The sequence below is a fragment of the Oryzias melastigma genome, linkage group LG1 (assembly GCF_002922805.2).
Source record: "Oryzias melastigma strain HK-1 linkage group LG1, ASM292280v2, whole genome shotgun sequence".
Classification (NCBI taxonomy): Eukaryota; Metazoa; Chordata; class Actinopteri; order Beloniformes; family Adrianichthyidae; genus Oryzias; species Oryzias melastigma.
In genome coordinates, this window is record NC_050512.1 from 24,604,740 (window position 1) to 24,623,805 (window position 19,066).

Below are 19,066 nucleotides of genomic sequence, written 5' to 3' on the forward strand. Positions count from 1 at the left end.
AAACACTTCAGTTTTTTTCACAATAAGGTTATTATTAGCGCAAATAATACATTTCTCTGAAACAACAAAATCATTGAAACCAAATTTGACATTTTGTCATTTAAGCTTTAAATAATAAGTCACAACAACAGTGTTTACAAGATTCTGTTCTTATCCCAAAAGACACCACCATGTACACATTTATTTGAACATCTATTCATCAGGATAAAACAATTATTATATGTGTATATAAAGTCTCACTCTGATCATCTTTTGATCTATTTTCAAACCATTCCCAGTGTTTTTTTAGTTATTATGATGCTGTTTTTAGCCAAAACCAGAAAAACTTGCATTGTTTTTTTAAGAGTTCTAGAGTTTCTGCAGAGCAGGAGTTCATTAGAAATTCACTTCTGAAATGTGGGCGGGATCGTTGGTGTGGAGCAACCCCACCCCCCTTCCTTTTCCCAATTGCTGAGAGCTCAGAGTAGAGAGCTTGAGGCCCATCCGGCGTATTTTCACAAATAAGATCTTTTTCAAACTGAATTTTTCATCAGCACTTGATTCTCAAGGATTTAAATAGAGAAATACTCACATGTTGGAGTTCTTAATTTTTGTCCTTTATCATCGAAAAATGCCACAAGAACATGTTAAAAGCCCAATTTTCATTGGAATTGGAGTGGGTCTTTAAGGCTGCACAACATCTTGGAGTCTCCACTGAAAATGAAAGTCAGAAACAGGTTTTAGAATCACAAATATTTCTTTCAACATCTTTATCATGTTTGGTTTAAGGTTTTGACTCTCATGTACTCAATATTCAATACATCTGTGTGCTGGAACGTGGAGGCTTTTCGAAGCTAAAAACTTTCAAATAAAAAAGCTCCTTCCATGTGACTTAAGTGAAAGTGGAATCAGATGAGCTGAAGCCAGAACGGCGAGCAGGTGAGAGCGGGAGCTGAGAGAAAAATCCCTCTGTTGTCCGTTTGCGACTCATGAAACTGATTCAGCAGGAAAAGGTCAAGCCACTTCTTACCGAGCTGACACACGGAAAAGGAGCAGCCTTTTAATTAAAATGTGATAATAGGCAGTTTCCTTGCCGGAGGGGCTGAAGCCTCCTGGGTTAAAGGTGCGGTGTGTGTTCCTGCGGCCGTCCCAGGCCCCCGGAGCGGCATTGAGAGCCCGTCCTCCTCTGGGCTCACGGGCCACACACCTGCGCATGCATCAGGGCCAGATAAGCCCAGATTAAGATAAAGTTACCAGCTCTTTCCCTGCAATGTCATTCAAAACCTCAGCAACAGCCGCGCCGCGGACAAAGCGCCTTTTGGGGCCGTCCTAATAAACGCCATTAGCTTTGAGACATCAAACATGGAGGATTATGGGATTTTCTAGCCCAAGAAAAAGATGGAGACTCTGGAGGACTCTGTCCTTACGCTACACAATTTGTTTTCCCTTTTTGCCACAATTCTGCAACAAAAAAGTGTGGCAGTAATCCCCGCTGGACAAAAGTCGGAGTGCAGCAACAAAGGAAGATTACACCCGGATTTGGAAATTGTTTCTGTACGCGAGGGTGTATAGGAGGTCGTAACAGGTAAACTGAGCATGTCAGCTCCTCTACAACCCAAAAACTGTTGGGATTTGTGTTCATTGGAAGTGTGGCGTTCCTGAAAAACTCCTTTTGAAGATTCTGGCAGAAAAATCAACAAACTTTGAAAGAAGTGCTTCAACTTTGTATCTTCGTTCGCCTTCTTTCACATAAACGAGCTGTCTTCGAAGGCCTGTCTCCTCCTGAGCGAGCCAGAAGTCAAGTCGTCCCTAACAGGAGTCAAAGGTTGGGCTGCTGCTAATCCATGTAACACTAGTCGAATAATCCTCAGGCCTGTGGACTCCCTGCTCTCCACTTTTCTGTCGCTCTTTTGTTTTTCTTGGAAATGATCTTAGAAATTTTTCAGCAATGGCCTCCACTCGGAAGAGATGACTACCCAAAGATATTTGGAAGCTTTAAATCAATTGGAGGTTTTTTCCTTTACGCAAGTTACTTTTGAAAAATCAAAAATTATTATTTTTTTATTATAAATATGTAAATTCAGATTAAAAAGAACATTTTTTTTAAGTTTCCTGGTGTTATTTCAAAAAAATCCTATACATGCAGTAAACTTCCTGATATGAAACTCAAAAGTGACATGAGCAGATTTTCCCACTAAACTGTTGCTCTGAGAATAAAAAAGATAAATACTTGTTTTTAAAAAACTAAAGAAAAGGCCCGGATAACATGAAAGTTGAACAACTTACAGTGGTTCTGAGACGACAGGATGAAGATCAACATGGATGCTAATCAGAGGACAAGTGGGACTTGCTGCTTTTCTTCTTCATCCATTTGTTTTTCTGGTCAGATCGCATTAGTACTGCCCCTGCATGGGCAACTGGTGGAACTGCAACCATTTTCAAAGCAAATTAATGTGTTAAAGTTTTGTAACTATAGTTACAATGGATAATCTATTGTAAAATCACTCTTAGTGGTCTTTTAACCATGATTATCGGGTATTTAAAAAAAGCAGTGCTGTTTTTGTGACATTTTTTGCAAAGCAGTTGGAGCTCATTGAAGATTCGCCTCTGGAGTTGTGGGTGAGACTGCTAACCCAAAAGTTAACTCTGCTATTTTCCCATCAGCCCTTTGCCTACACTCTATCCTACTAGTTTCTAGCACCCACCAAGTCCAAGCTAACATTATTGTGGCAAAAATCAGCGAATAAAATGGGAGCTTTTGATTCACATGGCAGCTCAGACGAGCAGAATTAAGACATTAATGGATCTATTTGTCTGCAAGTGGATGGATTGGAATTATAGCGGGGAAGGGAGACTTTAGCCCACTCAGTTTCTGCATCATAAATCCAACTGAATAAAGAAATACTCAGTTTTAATCTTAAATTCTTGTATTTGTTTTTATGTGTATAGGTCCTCCATTACGAGAAAAATGCTACAAGAACATGTTGAAAACACCAAAAATTTGATTTTTATCAGAGTGATTCTTTAAACTTTTTTGATCAATCATTGAAGGGCCACAAATGAATGTTTAGCAGATGCAGGAATTAAATATAGAAGCATTACATTTAAAACAAAATTTTAGAAAGTGTGTTTTGCCGTCTTAATTTCAATTTTTTAAACAAAAAAAGCAAATAACTACAAGACAGACTAGGCCCTAACTTCATCTGTTCATGAAAAATATTAGAAGAACTGCAATTAAAAGCTGAAAAGCCAAAATGTGACTGTGTTGTAGACATGATCCTTGTCTGTTTGTTAAATATGTGGAAACAATTATCAAGCCGTCATTACAGTCTATTGTGATGAAACACGGAATTTTACAAAAGCCATCCGGTCTGATGGAATGTTCTACTAATTCTATTTTGATGTGGAAAACAACAGTGAAGTTGAAGCTAAAATCTGAATGGATTTGCTTTAAATCTTGTTTACTTCTTTGTTTGTACACATATACATGCACATATTTAATTTACAGTTAATTATCTTGCAAGAAATCTGGAAAACTTCACCTGCAGTGTTCAGTGCCAGGTATTTATCTCTATTTATCTTTTTATTAAATGTCGTATACTTAAAATAGCACTTTGCTATTTCTTAGAAGGCACAAAAGTGTGCTACAGTCACAGTTGTATTAACCCACACACACAGATGGTGTATGGCAAGGTGGCAAACTAACTAATGATCTTTCATTCAGAGGTCATAGGTCAGCTGCTCAGCACCACGGCAGATCCAGACATCCTAGATTGATTTTTGTTCAGTAAATCAAATCAAATCATTCAAATTGAACAACGATCATCTATGAATGGTATCAACAACCACAGATTATGACACGAATTATATCGAAATGTAAACAAATTATTAGACCCAAATATACTCTTGTTAAGAGTTAGAAAACTGCCTTTGTTGAATCTTGTTTTCTTAGAGGACCACAAAAATGTGTGGGTGAAGATGTGAAAGATCTAACACACCAAAGAGAAAATGAGTTTCTTCTGTTGTTTCTACTTTCATCACCAAGCGGGGATCCTTACACATAAAAACAATGTGAGGATTGTGTTTTCTGAGGGTTGATGCTGATGGGGGAGAAGATTTTTGGCATTTTTCTACCATTTTTCCCACAGCAGCCAGTTATCCTCCTAGTGTTGGTTTGTTTGATCTTTGCAAACATAAAGAGAAGCTTTTTCCTGTTTCTGTACTGTACTGCACGCCTGCATTTTTTTCTGTTTTGTGCAACATTTCATTCTCTAGTTAAAGGAGCTTAATCCCACTTCCTGGTAAATATAGAGTCATCAAAGTGCTTTTTGTCAAAACAATAATTTTGGTGGCTGAACTTTGCTTTTCTTTGAAGCCAGCTTCACACTGTCAGCAGTGGAGATTCCCCTCACTAGGATGGGTTTACAGTTTCCCTATTTAATTTGCTGTCATTGTTCTTTTTTCCCCTCTCCTCTTCCTGTTTCATCTCTATAGTTTGATTGTCTTACGGTTTAATCAGAGCTTACTCCTGGGCCTTGTTTCCTCCGCCGTGTTGTCACTTCATCCTCCTCCTCCTCATCTCTGAGGGACTTGTTTTCGGTGGGCGCTGCAGCTTTTTTAATGTGTCCCTTGACGGCAAAATACGAAGAAAAAAACAGAAAAACCCACACTTAAACACGCCGGAGGAGAGAATCAAACAGACAAACAGAGCGGCTGCGTGACACCATGCAGAAGTGGGGAGAAAAGTGATGGTGCAACACGATGAAACATCCGTCAAGACAAAGATAGTCGATTTGAAAAGAAAGCCACGGCCCCTCGTGTTCTGCATGAGACGCAGATAAAGGCTCGCTCAAACAAACCGTGGATTTACATCCTGAAGGATTGTTCCAGATTTCTGCTGCCTTCCTTCATTGTTAGCAGCCATAATCAGGAGTCAGAGTCGCTGTGTTAATCAGTGAGCGAACAACTACAGACGATTTTCAGTTCTTTTCTTTTGTTCACATCTTCTGGGATTTAATCTTTGTTTGCAATAACAAACTAAAAAACCTTCATTTTTTAACAAAAAAAAAGATAAAATTCACAAGATTCTATCTGAACAACAAGCACACATTTTTTTTTAAGAATTTCATCAACTGGCTTTGTTATTATTTTTTAAGCCATCATTTGCTCCTAACAGTCCGGATGACCACTTTGTTTGCAGCCTCACACTGAGGCTGCAAACAAAGAGTGCACAATTATCACATTAACAGCACTTACTGGCATCTCACGCATTTCACCCTTACTTACCCGCACATGTTGTGTATAACTTGTTACCCGTTGAAAACAACATGCCTGAACATTTTTGATCTACGGGCTCACCAAGTGGTCTACAACCTTAATATTTAATGCAGACCATCATACTTTTTTTTTGTGCCTCCAGACAACATGAATCTACCCTTAAGGGCAGTTGTGACTAAAGCTCTCAGCAAGAAATTCAAGCGACCACTTCCAATGAAAAAGTCATGCAGACGCACATTTCAGGCTTCCAGGTTCAAAACTTCTGAATTACATGTAGCTATGTGAGTTTCTTCGACTATTTTAGGCTTTAAAGGGTAATCAAACAGGATAGTTGGAGGTTGACTCAACTCTCAACCCAGTTTAGAAAAATGCAAAAAAAAGGGGGCGGGGCTAGGGGAGGCAGGCTAAGTGGAGGGGGTGTGGTCTGGATATGTGATTGACAGTGACAGTGAAGTTAACTAAAGGATATTTTTATCATTGCCCAATCAGACTGCCTCTCCCTCCCACAGCGGCTCTCTCTATTTGCCAGTCAGAAAGCTTTCCAAGGGCCGGTTTAGCAAGCAAGCTCTGCCATAACAGGCCTCAACATCGTGTACGGAGCTACGCTGTTCTCGACATTGCAGAGCGACCTCCACAACTCTTGGCGCTCCCACTGTCCAAAAACATGCTTCATTTGTGAAATGATTACTCTAATTTGTCCCTAGGTGTAAATCTGGGCTAAAACGGGTTGAAAACGGAAAGATAAAACAATGAAATAGTGATTTCCTGATTGTTGTTTGCCTTTAAGGTCAACATTTTCATATTCTAAAGAAAGAACAATATGTCAGTTTTAAGTCAGGTGTGACTCACCTTTCTTCAAAATTAATTCAGTGCAATTCAGATATTAAAAAAAAACAGATTTGAACAATAATCATTAATAAAACTGTCAGCATCATTTTTCTGCCCTGAGGAAGTTTGTAGAATTGCACTGAGGTGTTTGGTCTCAAAAGTGTTGGAGAAGCCTCTCCTCTAGTGGGGTGGGGGTCTCGGATTCGCAAAGCTTTATGTGTTCAAATATGAACTTGAACAGGCAGTGAACAAACTGGGCTTAAAGGGCTTAGGCTGTGATTTAAAGGGGTTAAAAGAAGCTAAGGACTTTAAGCAACACAGGGTGGCGGCGAGACTGAAAGCTCATTTTTCACCGAGTCCGACCGTGTTTTATGGGATAATCCCAGCTTTCGGCTCATAAAGCTGCTTGATAGATCTGTGGACGCAGGAGCCAGAGACTCAACAGAGAGGAGCAGATCTGATTTTCATGGTCAGACAGGTAAATCACCTGGCTGCCCCTCAATTGTTTCTCATCACAACCTGCGGGTAATCTCACCTCCCCTGTACTGTACATGACCAGATTTTGCAGAATCGGATCCAAACGGTCAGAAGATGTATAAAACAGTGATCCTGGAAATTCGGAAATGTTATTTTTTAACCTTTTTGTTGTGAATTCTTTGACTAAAACACCAGAAAAATCCAGATTTTTTGGTGAGAGGGGGGCGGGGGTTCTCACAAAAAATGACCCACATAAAAGAAAAATGATCTGTCCCAAAGACCCAAGCTGCGTGAAAAGTTTAAATTACAAAAAGGATATTTACAACATTCCCCCATTTCCATCTGGATGAAAGATCGTCTGTGCTCCTGTTCTTGGCCGTGGACCTCGCCTCTGGCTCGCCTCGCGCCCCCAGCTGTCCCCCAGTTCCATATGAATGAAGCCCATCTACCACACTATTCAAGCACGTAGTTGTAGATGTAGATACGCTAACTCCTCTTTAACAGTCATGGTAGATCGCCTGTCCGTCCTGGGAGAGGATCCCTCCTTCATGTGAACATCTCTGAGGCTTCTTCATTTTTTTCCAGAACAGAGTTTTTTTTTTTTTTAGGAGTTTTTCCTCACAGAGATAGAAGGTCCAAGGCCAGGGGTGCCTAGTTTAGTTTAGTCTGTTCAGGCTAGTTTAGTAGTCAGGTAGTTTATATATCATGTGTTTTGTAGTGATTTTATGTTTTGGACAATTATAGATGTGAAGCCCGTTGAGACAACTGTGTTGTAATATTGGACTGTATAAATAAAATTGAATTGAAATTTCTGCAAAAATGCAGTTAAAGGTCTTAAGGTCTTAAGAATGTTGTGTTGCTATCAAACCCTGAAGAATATGAAGGAACAAAAAAATGTTTAAAAATGCTCAAATGACATTTGCGTCCTAGATTGTCTGATTAACTTGAAAGAATTTGAAGAAAATGATCGATGGAAAAACAGAAATGTATGTAAAACAGTGCAAACAAATTGACAAACTTTATAATAGTTGGAAAGTCAATTTAACCTACATTTTTAAACAAAAGCCAGTTTCCAACCAAGGTTGTTTTAATGAAATAAAAAAAGGCATAAACCATCAAAGAAGAGTTTTATTGGATATAATCTAATTCAGTCCAGATAATTCCAACAAAACCAGATTATTCTGATTTTATACAAACAGCAAAAAAGTGACATTGAATGGTTTCAAGTAAAAATCCCCACATGGAAAAAAAAAATGGAAACAATGAAGAGAAAAGTCCTTATAAATTGAGGCTCAGGAGGAAACCTCCAGCAGAACCAGGGTTCTGTTGGGATGATCATCGCCCCTTGGGACCAGATGGGGTCCGAGATGACTGTAAAGAAAGACAAAATCTGTTCTAAGATAACATAGATGTGTGTGTGTGTTCACTTTCGGCTTATCCGTTTCAGGGTCACCACAGCGTAACAGCACCCACTGTTTCGCATCAGTGATTTGGCAGAGTTTTTACGCCGGATGCCCTTCCTGACGCAACCCTGTACTTGAGGGGCACAGGGACCCAGTTAGGCAGCTGACGCAACCCTGTACTTGAGGGGCACAGGGACCCAGTTAGGCAGCAGCGTCAAGGGTCTTGCCTAAAGACCCAATCTGGGTGGGGATCAGTGGACAACCCTGGAATTGAACCCAGGGTTTCTGAGTGCCAGCCCGTCACCTAGCCCACTGAGCCACCCAGCCGCTAAGATAACATAGATGTGTTAACTGCAATTTAAGAAAAAACGAGAAAATCAACTAACTCAAAATTACTAATATCTGTTAAGACCAAAGAAATTCATTAATATCTAACACAAAGAGAAAACAGGAAGAAGACAAACACTGGAACACCAGTAAAAAGACAACACTAGAGTTAGTGACTGCAACAATAACACATCAATGGGGAGAAAAAATACAGCAGTTAGGGTAAAATGTTAATTTAATCTATTTTAGGTTGTAAAGTTGTACTTTTTTAACAGGTCAACAGGAAATTGGTTCATTTTGAAACAAGCCTGCAGTGGTCATTTGAGGGCAACATTTGGTTCTTCTGTTGGCTTCAAATTTAGAAATGTGACGGCTTGTTTCAGCTAATAAGGCTAAAGTCTCAGAAAGTTCATGTGTAACCCAAGTCCAAGTCCTTATGACACACTTGTGTTGGAAAAAGGACCAAAAAAAGCATTCAAACATTCAGCTAAGAAGGACTGTTGTTTCACCTGCAGCTTCCATAATGACACGAGTTTAGGGATCAGAGACACTGCCAGATGGAAATCAGAACAATGGGCTCCACTGAGGGAATGATGCTTAACCTTAATCCAACCTGTGATGTTGGGCATCAAGAAGAAAATAGTTTTCTCCAGTTTATATTCTTTGGCGTGACTCTTTCAGGATGCCACTGAGATTTTAGTGGACATCCAGATTTTTCCTCACAACTCAGGGGAAATTCTGGAGTCTTTGGGGACTTCAGAGTCTCTACTTCTATGCAGATGATGTTTTTCTGCATAACCAAAAAAAATTCCAATTTAAATCCCACTTTGCGCTGAAGTGAGGTTTTGAGTTTCTTCTCAGTCCCATCATGTTGTTTTCTGTTTGCCGTTTAGCTGTTAGCTTCTTTTTGTGTGTCTTTATTGTTTTGTTTTCCCTTTTTTTTTCAAGTTTATCAAATAACCACTGCAGTCTTGGTTCCATTCTTTGTCTCTTTGGTGTCATCCAAGGCTTCCTGTCCACCGTTCCCAACCATGTGGCCCTTATAACTCAAACTTTTCGATTAAATCAGCACAGAATCAACACATTTCTGTCTGAAAATTCGGTTTGTTTGTATTTTTGTCTGTTCAAAATTGGCAGAGTTTGACTGTTTCAAAGAGTAAAAACGTTGATGTTTTCATAGACTTCGGTACTGTATTTTCCTGTTTGATCTGGTAAAGGACAGTCTAAAACCGGTGTCTGCAACCTGTGGCTAGCCCTCCATTGTGACTCTTTACTTTGAAGAAAATGTTAATTTATTTAAATGATGCATTTGTATTTTTGGTTAATTTTGTTTTTGGTTAAGTTGTCATGTTTACATTTTTACATGTCAGATAACCGATGCACACATTTTCTGATCTTCTGCTGCACAAAAGTGTCTGGTTGTTGCTCGGAGGCAAAGCTCTAAAAAAAAAATCTAAATTAAAAAAAAATGGATTCTGCACCGTGATCATTGTGTTTATACTGGGAAATGTTTGATTTGGCTTTTGAGCATTTTTAAATCTGTAAATCTTTAACGAGTAAATCTTCTAGAGCGAGCCTGCTTTGACACCGAGTCTGTTTTATTTTGAAAGGCATTTCTTATGCTATTGTCAAAGTAAAATAAGTTAAAATTGTTATAAATAGAAAAAAATATATAATTTCATCTCTATAATTCCAATAAAGCTACATTTTATAAATAAATGGCCACAAAAACATAAATAAAGTTTATTTTTCTCAACAGTTCTTGCTGGATTTTAGTTAGTAAGAAATGGAGCCAAATGGCTCTTTTATATTGTTAAAGGTGGCAGATCGCTGGTCTAAAATGAAATATGATCAAATCAAATTTTCAGGCAGTTTTTTCCTCTTAGATTTTTAACATTTGAGCCATATCATTTGGAAGATGCACCATTTGGAGCTTCGTCGATGTGTTCAATGGGGCTCTGACCTGTGTGATTTCTGTAATGGAACGAAACCTTGGAGATAAGACAAAGAAGAAGGAAGCGTTTTCCACTTTCAGCGTGAGATTGCAAGCTAATATGTTGAGGATAGAGATATTTCTGGAGGTTCGCTGGCGTTCCGTGGTGCCATCTCCACGGAACAATCTTATCAGAGCTTCTGCAGAAGGCACTCCAGAGAGTGACGGAGAAAAGGCCTGCAGAGAGCGCGAGCGTGTGAAGCTCGCAGAGCCTCAGACAGATAAATAGTTTATCAGCGAGTCAGAAACTCTGCTGGAAGGAGGAAGGCCATCCCGCTAAGGAGGAGGAGGAGGGGAATGAAGAGGCAGAGAGGCCTGGTGAGTCAGAACACCAGGCCTGTTACTCTGCAGCAGGGAGGGGGTGAATTTGCGGAATCAGGAGGGGTGATGGAAACGATAAAAAAAAAAAAAGCATTTCTGTATTCTGACGCCTGACATTTCTGATGACATTTGAGCCCGTTTGAAATTGCAGCATTTCATCCCGAAGCTCCACTTCAGAAAAAGCCTTATCTGCCAGATAATGCAGCTGTATTATGTGGAGGTATTATGCAGTGCTAATAGTGCATGTAGATACCTCACAAATGATACTAAAAATGCCTCGCGTCACATACACGGAGGATTTGGCCCTTCAATAAAAGAACACTTCTGTGTATGCAAATGCACACAAAAGAATTAGGGCTTAGCAGCTTTGACTCGCTCAAACAATGGCGTGCAGCTCTTTTCCCAGGATGCAACTGTCCGTCAGTTTGCGGGATTAGGGCTCTGGGTTGTGACAATGTGTTGAATGAAAGAGGACAAAGAGACACTTCCTTTATTACAGGGATATGATTATGAGTGTGGCTTTTATTATGGCTGACAGATGATGAAAGCCCTAGGAGAGAGGAGGGAGAGGTGATACACTGCCCCCTGTAGGAGAACATTGCACACAGCATCTCAGTGTGTCCATACCTCAGCTGTAATGTTGTTCCACGTGAAGATTGGATTTTTGTTTTTGATCGTAAGTAGTGGATGTTGTCAGCTTTTACAGTAAGAATCTCAGAATCATAGAAAGTATGGAGCAGGAAAAGGGACAAAATTGGGACAATTGAGCACAACTGAGTGGCTGATAGAGATACAAAGATGAAATCGATATACGTCTACGATATAAAGATGTAAACGATGTTGTGCAGAGGTAGAGCGGTCAACTTCAATTCAGCGTAGCTTGTCCATGTATCAAAGGCCGAACCCAATTCTTCCCAAACCACTCCAATTGTAGGGACATTTGAAGCCTTAATGGCTTCAATGCCGAATTGTGTATCCCTCCGGTGGTAGGGTGATCCCCGTCTAGGTTGGGCACCAATTGGGGTTTATTATATTCTGGTCCTAAAGCTGTTCTTTTGTTTCGGTTTTGGCTCCTAAATGGTGCCAATTTCGGTACTGCAGAAACAAAAAATAATGTCAACATCTTCCCAAATCAACACATTTTCTTTTCTAAGTCATCACATATTGACGCATGGTTAAGACCTCCGCGCCAAAAATCAATGTTTTGGGTGTCTTTGGTTTTTGACGTGCTGGCTGGTCCTTTTAAATCAGAGTTCCCAAACCTCTGAGCCGCAAACCTGTGGCCCGCCACTCTTTCACCGCGCAGCAAACTCACTGCTCGCTGTGAAAAATGTGATCCTGAGCTAGAGAAAGAGGCTGTGTGTGGGTGTCTGTGAATGTCACACTTCCAATGAATGGAAGACGCATAATGCTGATCAGGTTTATTTATCGTGATGAGTTCTACAAAAGTCTACAAAGAAAAGAAAGAAATCCTTCAAAGATTTTCTTGTTACCAGGACTTTGATCTCACTCGGGGGTGTGTCTGGATGACAGCCGCTTCCGCTGTTCCTGGATCTCGTTGACTGAGTTTGAAGGCTGTTCCACATTAACCTGAGAGGGTGAAAAATTAGGGGCCTTTTTTTTATTATTATTATTTCCTCTACAAAAATAAATAAAATATCACAGTTCAGGAGACCCGATCAGGCGACTCTTGCTCCCTGCAGCGGCCATCTGTCTGCAGGCGTATTAAGCGAGCGAGCTCCGCTGAAGTCCAGGAGACTGGCTATAGCCAGGGAACCGCCACGCTGCGACAGGACAAAACGTTCGTATTGGATTAGTATTTTACCCGCTGATCAGATCACTGAAAACGTCACGTGCCCAAAGGTGAGTTCCTGATTGGCTGATGCGACGCAGCAACCTGTCAAGCTGGTGTGGCCTGTTGTGAAATGCAGCCGGACATTCGAATGTTTTGTGCACTCGTGCTCATCCCGTCAGCGGTCTTAAATGATCCCGCCCACCACTGCAGGAAAGGCAGAAGTATTGTCTAGAACTTCAAAGAACTGAACAGAGTAGAAGTGATTGACATGTCCTAAGACAAATAAACCTTCAATGAAACTAAGCACCAAAATATGGAACCGATTGCAGGAGCTTCTTTCGGTTTCGATAACCGAGTAAATCATAACAGTTCCTACTTCAAACCGAATTTCGGTGCCCAACTTTAGTGGGTTTTTTTTTTGTTTTTTTTAAGTCCAGGTTCGTTTTAACACTTCTGAACTGTACAAAGAATCTAAGTTTGGTGAACCAAACAACCCAGTGTGAAACTGATGACACAGCTTGCAGAGGTCACCCCAAAGCTTGTTGTTCTGCCCCCAGCAGAAAGTTGGGGGCAAAAAGAAGAAATCTGAGAATTCATTCTAAAACACTATCTGGTTTGTAAGCTGCTGCTGACGATGCTCATCTACTGGTTTCACATCTTTGTCCAACCAGAGAAGAGTCTGTGGGTTGAGCAGGATTTCAGACAGAGCTATTATCGGACCGAGCAGCACCTCCACCGACTGGTGTTTCTCCATCCCATCATGGTTCACACAGTTTTGCTAATAGAAAAAATAAACTGCGGCAAAGCCAAATTCCAGAGCAGAAAAAAAAGAGTGACTCCTCTGATATCACGAAGGCTGCAACACAGAAACGGGACTATAAAACACCAACTGGATTATTGAACTCATTCTGACTGGAGAGGCAAGGTCAACCTTTATCAGCTGGGCTTCCAAAGTGGATCATGATGAAAAAACACACACACACACACACAAACCGAAAAAAACAAAAACGACACACAACTCATCTGCTGGTGTAACTTCATATCAGTCAGCTATAATGTTTCCAAATCTGTAATAAACAAACCAAAAACATCTCATTGGGTTAAAAAAAATGCACTGTCATTTTTTTGTAATATGAAAAATAAAAAATGTTTTATGAAAATGTTTGTTCTTGTCATTCTTGATTTAAAATCAGCAAACATTGTCAACACAGAAACTTAAAAAAAGTACATGTACAGATATTTATGACTATGCTTCGCAGATTTATATGTGTGTGCTAAATGTCTTCTGTGTTTCTTCACAGTTGCTTCTGTCGGTAAAAAAAAAAACTTTTGCAAAACTGTTTTCCTATTTAATATTAAATATAGTAAATATGTGTAAATTTACACCAACAATAATAAAAGCCTTTTCCAAAATTCAAAGGTTCCCAACGAGCTTCTTTTCTTTTAGTAGCACCTTTTGCTAGCAAACTTCGACCAATGAAAACACTTCCTGGTTTTTCTTTCTCAATGTTCTTCACTGTTTTACCATGAAAAGTAAACTGCATCCACTGCAGCTTGGCATGAACAAGCTGCTGTAGATGCAGTTTCCATGAAAAGTAAACTCCACTGCCGTTTAATATAAATATCATTTTGAAACAGAATTCTCCTCGACCCTCTTTCATAGTCAAAAACACTGAGCAGACACAATTACAAATTTCACCAAGTGAATTCTAAAACAGCCAGCCCTGCTGTCTACTGCTGTGGCTCCTCCTTTCCTATCACTATCGGGGATTAGCTGACATCAAAAAGTCCTAGAACGCAGCAAATCAACCTCATCTTTTTTAATTATTATTATTTTTTCTATTTATATTTCAAGTTCTACTCATATTTCATTTTATGTTTCATAATGTTGGGAGCAGCATTTGTGAGGATAAAAGCATTCTGTCCATTTTATTAACTCATTTTTAATTGTTTTAAGTTGGTACAGCACTTTGTCTTGTATGAAAACTGCTTTATAAATAAAGTTTGATTTGTTGTTTTGAACTTTAAGATCGAATAGCGGAAGTTTGTAGAGTCTGAGAAGCAGATAAAGACTTGTGAGTTCTTTTCTGCATCACTCAGTTTGGTTTAGGACCAGACTTACTTTGGAATCTGTTTCTGAAAAAAGTCCCAATTTACAAAAAAATAGATTGATCCCATGTTTTTCCACAACTGTATTTCCCTATTTTTTTTGCCTTTTACTGGCTTCTATTGATTATATTGTCTATCATAGTTCTGGATTACACCCATCCTGCACAATTCCAACCAAACAAACCAAACGTTCACATCTCTTGTGAGCAGAAACTGATTGTTACCTGTGTGGGAGTCAGGATTTCTGCTGCTGTGGTGTCCATTTGGCTCTCACTGAGCAGATTGTGACCTTTCACATCACACAGGAGGTGGCCACTTTCTGCATGGTGAGAGGGGGGCAGCCCGCTGCTTCCCCCCACCACAAACAGGGAGGGCAAAGACAGACTGAAGGTGACCCATGGAAACGTTTAACAAGCCTTATCTGCATCAAGCTCCATTCTACAGAGTTTTGTGTCGCAATGCTAACAAAGTTGAAGTTGTAGGAGATTTGTTTGCTCTTGTTCCTCTGAAATTAATGATTTATTGTCACATAAATCATTTTGAAATTCATACTTTGAAAATTTTAAATGCAAACATTTGTTTACTTTTTTAAAAAATCTTTTAAGTCCCACTCCAGACATTTTTTCTTTTGTAAAATCATCTCCAGTAATCTTTTAATTATCAATACGAAGTTTTTAACCAAGATCAAAAAGCTTTTGTTGTTTTTAGGACATTTTATGCACACCGACAGTTGCTCAATAGAAATCCAATCCTGGGTTGTGGGTGGGACGTCGACAGAGAAACTTGCCCCTCCCTTTCTACTTGCCAGCTTATAGCCTCAAGCTAGCATAGTGCCGCAATAAGAAGCAAAATGGGATCAATTCAATTGTGCAGTTTTGAGCCTCAATCACAGCTCACTACAGAACAAGTGTGGAACGCTCATCATGTCTCGCACATCTAAGCGTTAGCGGGTCAGAGTACGCGCAGAGGAGGGGAGACTTTGCCCCGCCCATGTCGGGTAGCTGCGTCATTAGTCTGAGCATTTTCAAGCATCCAGTTTTCTGATTCAATTTGAATTAAGAAATACTCAAATGCTGTTTAAATTGTAAATTATTTTATATAGGTCCTCTGCTATGAGAAAAATGCTATGAGAACATGTTAAAAACACACAAAAAACTATTTTCTTTGGAGTCGGTCTTTAAGCACTTTCTAAAAGGCCAACAGTAAACAAAAGACCCTTTTATTTCAGCCCTCGGAAGTGTCTGCTGTTGATTAAAACATCAACATGTTAGGTTTCTCTAGTCTAGAGGCTTAAAAAGTGTGTTTTTGGCTGTGAAGGTTGATTTTTGTTCATAAAAGATGTTTAAACTAGGAAGCATCTTAACAGCAAATAGCTGCCTTTGTGTTTTGTCCTAATTATTCAAATGTTTCTGAAGTGGCATTTTTTTTTCAGTAAATATTTCTATTTTACTATTAAAGTAAGATTAAAAAAAAGTACATTTTCTTCTACATATTATAATAACTGAAAACCAACAGATATTCGGAAGCACAGAGGAGACAACGGTGCAGGGGATGATGGGTGCATTCCTCGTAGGATGGAAAGTAAATCGAAAGGCAAGGCGGGGGCAGTTTCTGACCTTAAGCTGCCAGGTGAGGAGACAAGCTGAGCTTGGAGGGTGGATCCACCACCATCCACTTCTCCTCTCCACCCCGGTGATCGCCTCCTTCCATCTGCTGGACGTGAGCAGCATTCATAGGACGGTCAGCAGGCTAGGTGGTAAATACTGGAATGACCAGAGAGGAGAAAGACCCAACAAGTATCACATTGATACAGTTTATAAACATTTTTAGGACATGGATTCGGATTAAAGCAGTTGGCAGAAGAAGGAACTAGCAACATCTATGTGTTGAAGCCAGAGACCTAAAATAGCTGCTATTAGTCCTTTGAAGTCCCTCTCCCATCATCTTATATTGTAAAATGTACTGATAAATAATTTTATAGAGACAATAGCTATCATCTTTAACACTTTTCAGCTAAATGCCAAAAAAAAAAGAGAAAGTTAGCAAAAAAATATTTTTTTATAATCTCTGAATTGTCATATTCCTTATAATTCAAATTCCAGACAGAAACATTTTCAAGTTTGTTTGTTAACTTTTAGTTCTCAAGTTGGGTCATTTATTGTGTCTCATGTTTAAATGGTAAATGGCGTATACTTGCATAGTGCTGTACTAGCTTCCTTAAAGGCCCAAAACTCTTTACAGTCACACTCCCACTCACACACTAATTGCAGCTCTAATTACCACCAGAGGCAATGTGGGCTTAAAAAAGATCAAATCAATAAAAGAAAAAAACAGAAAATAAAAGGGAAAGGCAGGAATTTAACTGCAATCTTCAGATAAGAGGTCGACCGCCCTGCTTCTGCATTATGGCTGCCTGGCCTGTTTAGAAACACCCCATTTTAAAAGTTCAGCATCTCTGAAATGGAGAAGAAAATTGTACTTTCTCTGAAGCAATTGTTGCAATTTGCAAAATTGCTGCCTTTAATTTGATCCTTTGTTTTACCCTTCATTCCATCAGAACTATATATTGTTTAAACTACACTCAGACTTTCCTCCCTCAAGCTTCACCCAGTCTAAAGAAACATGTTTAAATAAGCGTTAAAAAAAAGGCAGACCAAAAAAATGCTGTTTTGTTGTGACATTTATTGAGCATGACACTGTGGACAAGAGCATCATTAAGACACAAAAAAATAAACTGATGAATAAAGTTAAGACACTTTGTCACAGTGGTCTCACATCTTCCCACCATCCTGTGGATCAATGTAACTGTCTGGAGGCAGCAGGGGGCTGAAGCGCAGTAGCGGCAGGTCCACATTCAGGCGGCGCTCTTTTCCAGGAGCCCAGCTGTCTCTGGAGCCTCTGGCAGGTGGAGGTGGAGGAGGTAGGTCAGAGTCCGCAGGGCTGGAGTAGTGGTCCTCGGGATGGAGGTGGTTGTTGTTGTTGTTGGGATCAGGGGGGGTAATGCTACCGCTGTTGTGGCAGCGGACGAGGAACGCCCCCCTGTGGTGACGGTGGTACAACGTCCCAGCCACCGCCACCAACGATAGGATGAGCGAGCTGAGGAGGAAGAAGAGTATATAGACACCCTTTGTTTCAGAGGAGAGACCTGAGCTGCAGCCTGCAGGGAAACAAAAGCAGACAGGAAGTTAAAAGGTTAAACAGGAAGTAAAATCTGGAAGATAACCTCATAAACATTCGTGTCATATTTGACACCCCATCTCATTAGCACGATCCAAACTTTGCTTAAAACCAATTGTACATTATTGGTCCTCATTTTCTGTCCTGTAATTCATCATCATTCCACTAGGGGGTCGTAGAAAGCTCATTTCAAAATGGTTGCTCCCATAAAATATAAAAACTACTTTTGGTGGGAAATATTTTGCAAATTTTCAAAACTTTAAGGAGAGAATAACTCAATTGCTATTTCTTTTTTTAATGATTACTTGCTGTATTGAAATAATGCCAAATTTGATGATAATTCTTTAGACTACAGTTAAACCATGTTAAAAATGTTTGTATAGAATTTGAGACAATGAATAAATAAGGTGCTTTTTTCATGAACATAAACTTTTTGCATCTTAAAACTGACATTGTGAGCAAAAACTTATCAATTATATATTGAGTGATTTGGTATGTCTCAAAAAATATTGCAATTTTAAGGATTTTAGAAAAACTAAAAACAAAAAAACACCTTACTTAAAAAATTTAAAAAATTGTCATTTTTTGATGTGCACATTACAGAGTTTTATTCATTTATTCATCTTCTTGGTTGCTTTGTCCCTTTTGGGGTCGCGGGGGTGCCAGAGCATAACCCAGCTACTGATGGGCAAAGGCAGAGTATAAACTGGACAGGTTGCCAGTCTTGTCACAGGGCCTCAATCACACACCCACTCACACCTAGGGGCAATTTAGAGTCACCAGTTAACCTATGAAGCATGTTTTTGGATGATGGGAGGAAGCCAAAGTCCTCGGTGAAAACCCACGCATTTACGGGGAGAACATGCAAACTCCACACAGAAAGGTCCCCAATTGTTGTTTTTTTGTTTTCCACAGCCAAGATTTGAGCCACGGCCTTCTTGCTGTGAGGACTAGAGCGCCAACCACTGCACCACCGTGCAGCCTACATTACAGAGTTCTAAAAAAATAAGTAAAATTAGCTTAGCTTGTCACTTGTTTTACCTTTTCAAAACATTACAGAGTTAAAAAGGTAAAACAAGTCAAAAGCTAATACAAAAACAGGAAGTCAGAGACTATATACAGCTGTAGAAACCCAAGTCAAATTTTGTGTATACTTGAGGTCTTCAGGTCCATGCAGATGGTTCCTCCTGATCCCAGGCGAGACTCATCCTTAAAGCCTTCTCTGCAGTGGCAGGAGTACGAGCCAAAATGGTTCACACAGTCTGCATTAGCATCACAGAGAACCAGGTTGGTCCCACACTCATTCACATCTGAAACAAAACATCACCACAACATTACACCTCAGGGTTAAAAAGACAATCGCACACCTGCATTTGTTTC

General features: G+C 39.7%; 1 protein-coding gene and 1 long non-coding RNA gene across 2 annotated transcripts in view; both read right to left on the bottom strand.

The window, feature by feature from the left end:
- The window catches only part of LOC112157318, an 18,560-nt gene extending 15,882 nt beyond the window's left edge, over positions 1-2,678 (bottom strand). Inside the window, exons 1-2 of the long non-coding RNA XR_002921133.2 lie at positions 2,266-2,678; positions 572-693 (exon numbers count right to left, since the gene is read on the bottom strand). This is a non-coding gene — a long non-coding RNA (uncharacterized LOC112157318). The remainder of the gene's footprint in view (positions 1-571; positions 694-2,265) is intronic.
- A 14,493-nt stretch (positions 2,679-17,171) lies between these two features.
- The window catches only part of zgc:66455 (uncharacterized protein LOC393502 homolog), an 8,191-nt gene continuing 6,296 nt past the window's right edge, over positions 17,172-19,066 (bottom strand). The window contains exons 9-10 of the mRNA XM_024289289.2: positions 18,841-18,996; positions 17,172-17,666 (exon numbers count right to left, since the gene is read on the bottom strand). Coding sequence (XP_024145057.1) covers positions 17,281-17,666; positions 18,841-18,996 — 542 coding nt within the window. The 3' untranslated portion in view covers positions 17,172-17,280. The remainder of the gene's footprint in view (positions 17,667-18,840; positions 18,997-19,066) is intronic.